The following is a 10,000-nucleotide window of genomic DNA, read 5'->3' as shown; positions in this document are numbered from 1 at the left end:
GTGTGTATCTGTATGTATGCTTATGTCTATTCAGAATCCTCCCTGTCTCTATGGATGTGCAGTCTATAAACTAGCACATTAGTCTGCACAAACAGGTGTAATTATCTGACTGAAGAGCTGGCATCAAACTCCTCTGCCTCTCCAATCACTCTGACACCGACTTCAAAACACCGTTCCGGGAAATCCGTGAGGCGTTTGTGTGTGCGTGCGTGCGTGCGTGCGTGTATGTGTGTGTGTGTGTGTGTGTGTGTGTGTGTGTGCGTGTGTGTGTGAGCGGTGGCACGGGTCCTTTTTTCCCGTCACGCCGGTGGATAATGAAGTGGTCATCACCGGCGTGTCGCCCGAGTTCTGGGGGTCATTTGTCAAACGCAAACATTAATTTAGCGCATTAGAGTCATTAGGTGTAATTGAATCGGGGGGCTAATGCCTATTCTCTCCTGAGCGGCGGTGGCTTGGAGGAGCTGGGATGAGGGAGGATCTCATTAGGGGAGGCGTGGAGATGGCTATCCCGGGGCGCCCAGCGGCACGCCACGCCGGTTTAGAGCGCGGGCGCCCAGGGGGCATGGTCATCAGCAACGGTCATCATCGCCAACATCATTGTCGACATCTTCGTCTTCGTCATCGTCATCATCGTCGTCGTCTCTCGCTCTCCGTATATCATCTGTCTGTCTCTGTTCTCCATGGCTCTTTGTATGTCACCATCTCTCTCTCACTCTCTCTCTTTCTTTCTCTCTCTCTCACTCTCTCTCTCTCTCTCGCTCTCTCCCTTTCTTTCTCTCTCTCCCTTTCTCTCTGTCTCTCTTTCGTTCACCTTACATGTTAATTACTTGGATCCCCAGCAGATGAAAGAAGCCTCAGATGAATATTGAAGGAGAGAATAGGGAGTGGGCCAGAAGAACTGCCCACACTTAATCAACGTCCAGACACACACACACACACACACACACACAGACACCTTTAATCATGCACACTTGGATCACACTCCAGTGAAGTCAACATGTATTGTATGTAGCCACACAGTGACATACAAATGCATACCATTTTGACTTCTGTATATGATACAGTTGTAGTTAGTATGGAAACACCATACTGTACATTTTGAAAGGCATGTGGTATGCATAGTGAAATGAAAGCATGATATGCTGATTATCCCCACATGCATAATACTCAGTAAGATGGAAACACAAGTAGGAAATTGATGACTTGGAGGAATGGCAAAAATAAGCGCAGTGGAATTCATGCAGCTCCAAGAGTTGCTTCTGTTTCTTTATCAGCAGCCATCAAAGCGGGCACGTTCATTACAGATCCCGCCCGTCCGTCTGCGCCACGCGTTGATTAGGATTAATCTAGCTCAAAAACCCACCGCTAGCAGCACATGACAGTAAAGACTTTGATCTGCGGCTGCCTCTGCTGCTGCTGCTGCTGCTGCTGCTGCTAGCACTGCTGCTTCTCTCTTCAGGCCTGTTGAGAGGGCTGTCGGTCCGTAATGCATTCCTATGCAGTCGAATTGATTAGATCAAAATCTCCTTACCCACTCGGTTGCCTATTGGATTTCGAGAACATGAAAGGTGTTTTTTTTTTTTTTTTTTTTTAAAGTGAGCTATGCTTTCAGAGTTTTTTTTCCCGTCATGCGGAGTTTTCTGCACTTGCTTGCGTTGCATTCCTCTCTTGTATGGCGCTCTGCATAGAAGCGTTTTGTGAAGAGGACTGAATGTAAATGGTAATATCTGATCTATACCCCCACCCCCCCCCAATCTATACCCCCACCCCCCCCAACACACGCACACACACACTCACCCTCCTCTCTCCACTCCTGCAGAGTCTGCTGTTCCCCAGTCAGCCGGCGCAGCCAGACAGCCGGTCCTCCGTGTCCCCGAGCGGAGAGCTGACCATCAGCGGCGTGCAGCGCGCCGACGCCGGCTACTACATCTGCCAGGCCCTCACCGTAGCAGGCAGCATCCTGGCCAAAGCCCTGCTGGAGGTGTCCGACGGTAAGAAGCAACCTGCAGCCCTCATGCTGTTAAGCTGTACTGGGTTTGTGTATACCGTCATTTCCCTTCTATTAGCCGCGGCTTATACTGTACATTGATTTCGCAACATTTCTTCAGCTATGAGGTTATCACACGAGGGCAGTTAATATGGTTCTAATATGGTTTTGTTTCTTTTAACTGGCAAAAAACACTGTCCTGTGGCTTATACACAATATAGCTAATACACAGGAAATTATTGTACCCTGTACTGTCAAAATGATAAAGGAATGTTGGATCTTATATCTTGTCTATATTCACTTTGATTGTACAGTATGCACTTGCAAAATACCTTTCCTGCATATGTTAGGCTGGGTGCCAGCTAAACGCAACCCCACCCACAACATTTGAGGTCGAGAAGTTCAGTCTGGCATTACTGTTGTGGCGCAAGTTGCGCAACTATGCTCGAACCAGAGCTGTTCGGACCAATCTAATTGTCAGGATGGGATTTTTGACGATGATGGACAGATGATCAACAGTAACGTAAACAACACATCACCAAAGAGCGGTTGGGTTGAATTAGTTAATAGCAAAGATGCTGCTCTGATTGGTTGTAGGTCTATCCAATTGAGTGAAGAGGCTTTTTTTTCCTGGTTTGGTTGAAACACACCCCATAATCACAGCCCAATGAAGCAGTATCACACTCTATGGCTATGGTTATGGTTATTTAGCAGACGCCTTTGTCCAAAGCGACATACAAATAAATAACAATACAAATTAAATTAACAGTGAATAACTACAAACTAGGGAGAATAGTAATATTATCAGTAGAACAATAATTTTAAGCACTAACCTAATGAGAAATAAAACAGTGAAATGAGAATAGCAATCAAATAAGTCACTCAGTTAATTATATATGATAATAATAACTAAAGCATGGTATGGCTAAATTTAAGGACAATAGCAAAATAAATTTCAAATTCTATCAATAGACAAATTATAACAAAACAATACTATTATACAAACCATAACACATCACAAACTCAAAGGACTAAGTGCATATTAAATAAATATGCCTTAAGACCCCTCTTAAAAGATCCAAAGCTGTTGCTGGAACGGAGAGCATTGGGCAACTCATTCCACCAACATGGAACCACTGAAGAATAGGATCTACAATTTGGCCTAGCATGTATGGTTGGTCGACATAACAGACGCTCCTCAGAAGATCGCAATGGGCGGTTGGGAATGTACATCGTGATTAAAGAACTGAAGTAGCTGGGAGCAGATCCAGTCAGTGTCCTATAGGCCAGAGTGAGAGATTTAAATTTAATTCTGGCTACTATAGGGAGCCAGTGGAGAGTAACTAGGAGAGGGGTTACATGTGTCCTCTTTGGCTGATTGAAGACCAGTCGTGCTGCAGCATTCTGAATCAACTGTAGTGGTCTTAATACACAAGCAGGTAGGCCAGCTAACAGAGAATTACAGTAGTCCAGCTTGGAGATAACCATTGCCTGTACAAGAAGCTGAGTGGAATCTTGTGTCAGATAAGGTCTGATCTTCCTAATGTTGTACAGGGTATACCGACATGACTTTGCAATTGAGGCAACATGCTCAGAGAAAGTAAGTTGGTCATCAATTATGACACCCAAGTTACGTGCCGATCTGGTTGGAGTCAGTGAGGATGAATCAAGCTGGATATTGATCTGTTGGGGAATAGCTGTTTTTGCTGGAAACACCAAGAGCTCAGTTTTGGAAAGATTAAGCTGAAGGTGCTGATCCTTCATCCAGATTGAAATGTCCTTCAGGCATGCAGAGATCCGATGGGAAACACTAGAGTCCTCAGGTGGGAAGGATAGGAAAAGTTGAGTGTCGTCCGCATAGCAATGATATTCAAATCCATGAGAGCGAATAATCCCACCTAAAGAAGTGGTGTAAATAGAGAAAAGGAGGGGCCCTAATACTGATCCTTGGGGGACTCCTGTAGTGAGGTCATGAGACTTTGATATCTGTCCCTGCCAAGACACGCTAAAAGAACGCCCTTTAAGGTAAGACTTGAACCAGTCAAGAGCTTTCCCAGAAATTCCCAGTTCATATAGTGTAGAAAGGAGAATGTCATGGTTAACCGTATCAAAGGCTGCAGATAAATCTAACAGAATTAACACTGATGACTGAGCAGAGGACTTAGCTACTCTCAATGCTTCAGTCACAGATAGAAGAGCAGTTTCAGTAGAATGACCACTCTTGAAACCAGACTGCATAGGGTCTAGTAGGTTATTCTGATAGAGGAAGTCACACATTTGCTTGAAGACCACTTTCTCCAAAACCTTTGACAAGAAAGGAAGAAGGGAGACAGGTCTGTAGTTCTTCACATCAGTTGAATTAAGTGTACTTTTCTTCAGCAAAGGCGTAATTCTTGCCTGTTTAAAAGAAGAAGGAACTATTCCAGAACTGAGTGAAGTATTAAATACATGTGTGACTGCCGGTATAATAGCGGGTGCTATAGACTGCAGGAGAGTAGACGGGACAGGATCCAAAGGGCATGTTGTTGGACGGCTTCGCTGAAGCAGTTGAGAGACCGCTTCCTCATCAAGAGGAGAGAAAAAGTCCAATGATGGCATCATGCTAACACCAGGCAGAGTCCTTCTTATAGGGTCATCAAACTGAGCACTTATCTTAGCAACTTTCTCAGTGAAAAATGTTGCAAAGTCATCTGCTGACAGTGAAGTAGCTGATGGCGGTGGTGGAGGATTGAGAAGAGACTTGAACATAGCAAAAAGTTTTCTGCTGTCAGTGGCGTTCTCAATCTTACTCTGATAATATGTTCTTTTTGCAAGTGTGACAGTGGATGAAAAAGATGATAGCATAGACTGGTATTTACTAAGATCATTTCTATCTCCAGATTTACGCCATTTCCTTTCAGCAGCTCTAAGTTCCTTGCGTACTGAGCGTATACTGTTTGTCAGCCATGGATGGCGAGGTTTAGAACGAGTGGGTCTTGTGGAAAGAGGACATGCTGCATTCAGACAGGATGCCAGTGTAGAGCAAAGAGTGTCTGTAGCATCATTAACCTCAAGTGATGAGAATGAGCTTGGAATAGGTAGAGCAGAAGTTACTAATGTTGCAAAATGTTCACTTGAGAGGCTTCTGAGGTTCCGTCGGAATGACATCGTCGGAGCAGGAACTGTAGGGTTATCAAGGAGACGCACAGAGAATCTAATGAAGTAATGATCTGATACATGTAGAGGATTAACCCAAACGTTGTCTGCAGTACAGTTACGTAGCAGAATCATGTCAAGATCCTTACCAGCCTTGTGAGTAGGAGGACTGTGAACACGTGTTATACTAAAGGAGGAGAGTAAGGACAGGAAGTCAACTGAAGAGGAGTTGTCCAGATGAATGTTAAAATCACCAAGGATCAACAGAGGGCACGTATCCATTGGAATAGCAGACAGTAGAATGTCCAACTCATTCACAAAGTTGCCAAGCTGTCCTGGAGGGCGATAAATAACCACCAAGTATAATTTGTATGGTTCAGTTATCATGATGGCATGATATTCAAATGAGCTGTGGTTTTGAGTCGGTAGCAACTGAGTAAACCTCCAGTCATCAGAGATCAGAAAGCCTGCCCCGCCTCCTCTACCAGAGGAGCGACAGGTATGCGAAAAAGCATAATTGGTCGACAACGCTGCAGGTGTAGCAGTATTTTCTGGCCTAATCCATGTCTCTGTAAGCGCAACCAACTGAAGTGATAGCTGTGAGGCCAGAGCAGGAATGAAATTAGCTTTGTTCACTGCAGATTGGCAATTCCACAGCCCCATAGAAAAAGTAGGATATGAAGCTTGTTGCCTTACGGCATTAGAGCGCATATAAACTTGTTTATGTTGAATGCACATTATTACCAGTAGGATGGCAGATAACAAGACAAGGTGAGACAAGAGTGAACTTATCTGAGAGGTGCCTTGCTTGTGTCCTTGCTCGGTGGACTCGTCGCAGGTAGACTCAATTCGTCTTGACACGAGTAAGTCTTCACACGAGGACGGATTCACACGAGAGCTGACGCTTCCGCTGACGCTCCAGCACAAAAGCCACTTTAAATACTCCTAGTTGAATTAGCTGAAGACCACCCCCTCGAAAAACTCACAAGACCAAGGCCAGTCTCAGCGCAATTAAACAGACGGCCGTAATGCAAACAATATCGACTACCCACCCACTACTTAGGATCAACTTGTAACTATGACAACTACATAAACAATTCCCTTAACAACACGAAGCTCTCATGCAACTACTCAGATATAAACTTACAGTACGTAGTGCAGACGCAGCTCCAGAAAAACCACGAGTAGAGATTAGTAAAGCAAGGTCACGAGTCTACTTCGTCCAGCTACACTTAAAAATACCACCCCCGCGAAAAACTCACAAGACCAAGGCCAGTCTCAGCGCAATTAAACAGACGGCCGTAACTCTAACTCTAGAATTTTGAGTATGACGTCAGGCTATGCCTATGTCTCTCATGGCCTCACACACACACACACACACATGTGAGTGGGCGGACACACTCACTGTTCATACATGTACAGCACAGCTTATGTACATTTCCGCACACACAACCTCTAAGCGCCGATAATAGCAGTCAATAAAGCCCGCGGCAGCACTGGGGAAAACGCACTCAAAAACGACTTTTTCATCTCGCCGAGCGAGGTGAACGCCCGGTGAGCGGCTCGGCGAATCAATCACGCCGGCGGCGCCCGGGCATCGCATCTCGCCAGCAGTCGGCTGGCCGAGGGCCCCGAGAAGACAGGGACGTGGGGGGGGGGGAGAAAAAAAGAGTGAGAACTGTCAAACTTAACACTCTCCCGCGGACATCGAGACATACATTTACACCCACTTCTCGCCACGGGGAGAAGGAGGGGAAAAAAAAAACAGGGTGTCATTATCTTAAGTGCTCGGCGGCTGCCAAGCGGGAGCTGTTTTCTACTTCCTTTTCATTCGATTCTTGGCTTCCACTCTCTCGGACATTATTGAATTAACATCTGTTCAAGGTCCTTTTTTTTCCCCCTCCAAAGATGGAAAGCTTTGGCCTCAAAGCCGGAGATTGCTGGATAGCTGTGCATATAAATTGAGTGGTATGGGTGAGCAAAGATGGAGATGGCGGGTGGTGGTGGTGGTGGTGGGTGTGGGGGGTGTCCGCGAGGATAGGAGGAGTGGCAGGAAAGATGGCTTAATTCGGACCGTCTGAAGATAATGCAGCGACGCACTGTACGCTCTGTGAGATGAACTAGATTCCGCTGTAGCCGCGGCAACAAGGAGCGCTGTGCTCCGCGATGAGCAGCCATCATTCCGCAGGGGGTGTTGCTACTTGAAGGAAGGTTAGAGAAGCGCACAGAGGGAAATTGCAGCCATCGAGGCAGGTTAAGTTATTGTCATTATCCCAATCTTAAATAGCCTGTTGTGAAGATGAACAGAGCGAGAGAGAGAGAGAGAGAGAGAGAGAGAGAGAGAGAGAGAGAGAGAGAGAGAGGGATAATGAGAGAGAGAAAGAGAGAGGGAGAGAGAATAGAAAGAGGGGAGGGTGTGAATGTGTTGAGAGGTGCCGCGAAGAAGCCGCGCTAATTAGCCCCCTCGGCGAGGCGGTTTTAATCCGCACCTCGTAATTAGCGATCGGAGGTGTGATGGAATGCCACGAGCGCAACGGTCATCAACAGCAGCCGTCCCCCCGCACGCTCGCGTTATTAAAAACAGGTACCCGCTCTCAAAACAGATCAATCACGCCCGCACACCTCGGGTGGGCACAGGTGGCCGAGGGTCGGCCGCGGCGCCGCCGCTTTGCCAAAACTCTCTAATTGCCAAGGTCGGGCGAAGGTCAGCGAGTCGGAGACAAGGTAGCCTCTGTGTGCCTCCGCGGCGGATGACAAGGGTGACAGAGACGATGATGATGCCGTGCCTCACCCACCTCTGCTCCTCCCTCCCCCTCTCCTCCTCTTAGCCAATAAGGACCGGCCCCCGCCCATCATCCGGCAAGGGCCGGCCAATCAGACGCTGGCGGTGGACGGCGTGGCGGTGCTGGGGTGCCAGGCGTGGGGGGACCCCGAGCCCACGGTGACCTGGCTGAAGGACGGGGTCAGCCTGCTGGGCAAGGACCCCCGCATGTCCCTGCTGGAGCCCGGCAGTCTGCAGATCAGAGGCACAAAGGTGGGTCACACACACTCGCACACACACACACACACTCACACTCACACACACACGCACGCACGCACGCACGCACACACGCACGCACGCATGCACGCACGCACGCACACACACACACACACACACACAGGCTTAAGGAAGGGATTGAGCCGGCTATAAAATGCAAAGCACAGGTTGGAAAAAGTTCCCAGGTGCCATTAGACAAAGAAACAAACAGAGACAAAAACATTTGTATTCAGTTTACAGTTCACAGACAATTCACTGCTTTGAGTTACAAAGGCAGAACAAAACCTTGGCAAATGTTTTGGATTGGTATAAATGCATCAGTCCAACTGTGCAGGCTCAAACAAAGATGGTTAGCATGTGCACAAGAAGGCACATGCCACTAAATTTGACTTGAGTTATCAGCTGGAGGAGGGATGCATTTTTGGTTATCACTGCCAGGGCAATTTGTCAAATAGTCATGCACAATATTTGCAAAGCAAGGCATTACTTGGATGATAATTAAACACATTGTGCGCCCTCTTCCTAGTCAAGGGAGATAATGTGGAAACCTGCCAGCTTGACCAGATTGAATTTTATCTCGCAATATGTTCAATTCAGCACCAACAAATTAGCATTACAAAAACAAGAAGCCCCACAGATTTTTGCATCAGCATTCAAGAATCCGTAAGACCCAGGTGTGAGGGCTTCCACTGGCCGCGCTGGCGAGTGCATTTACATTCGAATGTTCCAAGGGTACTCCTCAATGACCTTGGGTTCTATTGTCATGCTTATAGGGCGTCCCGCTGTTTCGCCAAAATGAGTTTTGTAAGGAACGGGCAATTTTTATGTGTTGTAGGAGATAGCTTATTGAAACGTTGGAAGATTCCTTTGTATGTCGGAAGCATAGTCAGGCTTTATAAGGGCAGGTTCATAAGATTGTCTGGAGCTTTAGGGAAAGTATTGTTAGTTCACAAGCACGTAGTCTCTCATCTGTGCATGTACTTCCTCTGTTTCATATTGCATTGTTTACTTGACACTGAAGGATTTTCAGTTGCGTACAACACATTTACATTGCATGCAATATACACACAGAAGTGAGAATGTGTGGCTATGTGGATACTGATAGTGTATGAGTGTGTGTGTGTGTGTGTGTGTGTGTGTGTGTGTGTGTGTGTGTGTGTGTGTGTGTGTGTGTGTGTGTGTGTGTGTGTGTGTGTGTGTGTGTGTGTGTTTGTGTTTGTGTTTGTCTGTGTGTGTGTGTATGTGTGTGTGTGTGTGTGTGTGTGTGTGTGTGTCTTTATGTGGGCACACTTTAAATGTATGAGCACTCAAACATGCACACACGCACACATATACACACAGACATGCACACACACACACACACATACGGACATGGACATACACACACACACACACACACACACATGCACGCACACAATGCACGCACACAATGCACTGTCTTTTGTCTGCTGTCAGTTAGGCTTAATTTAGATGGCCAAAAGCAGTCAGGCTGCTTTTGAAGATGAATAGCTGGAGTATTGATTTTTATAAATCGCTTAATGCTGTCACTTACTAGGAGAGCTTCCCCCCCCCCCCCCTCCCTGTCTACTCTGCCTCTGACAGAAGCTGGGCTTTCACTCAAGGGCAGTGCTATGGGAATACTATATGAGAGTGAGAGTGTGTGTGTGTGTGTGTGTGTGTGTGTGTGTGTGTGTGTGTGTGTGTGTGTGTGTGTGTGCGCGTGTGTGTTTGTGTGTAGGTGTGTGTGTGTGTGTGTGTGTAGGTGTGTGTGTAGGTGTGTGCCTGTGTGTGTGTGTGTGTGTGTGCCTGTGTGTGTGTGCGTACAGTACAGTACACCACAT

The 10,000-nt window shown here is 46.8% G+C and overlaps 1 protein-coding gene across 1 annotated transcript in view; it reads left to right on the top strand.

Moving 5' to 3' along the window:
* The window catches only part of LOC134080445 (roundabout homolog 2-like), a 132,131-nt gene that overhangs the window by 84,217 nt on the left and 37,914 nt on the right, over positions 1 to 10,000 (top strand). The window contains exons 9-10 of the mRNA XM_062536885.1: positions 1,820 to 1,991; positions 7,951 to 8,156. Coding sequence (XP_062392869.1) covers positions 1,820 to 1,991; positions 7,951 to 8,156 — 378 coding nt within the window. The remainder of the gene's footprint in view (positions 1 to 1,819; positions 1,992 to 7,950; positions 8,157 to 10,000) is intronic.

The sequence above is a fragment of the Sardina pilchardus genome, chromosome 5 (assembly GCF_963854185.1).
Source record: "Sardina pilchardus chromosome 5, fSarPil1.1, whole genome shotgun sequence".
In the NCBI taxonomy this organism is placed as follows: Eukaryota; Metazoa; Chordata; class Actinopteri; order Clupeiformes; family Clupeidae; genus Sardina; species Sardina pilchardus.
Note: the sequence above shows the minus strand (reverse complement) of the source record. Positions and strands in the feature narration are given on the sequence as shown.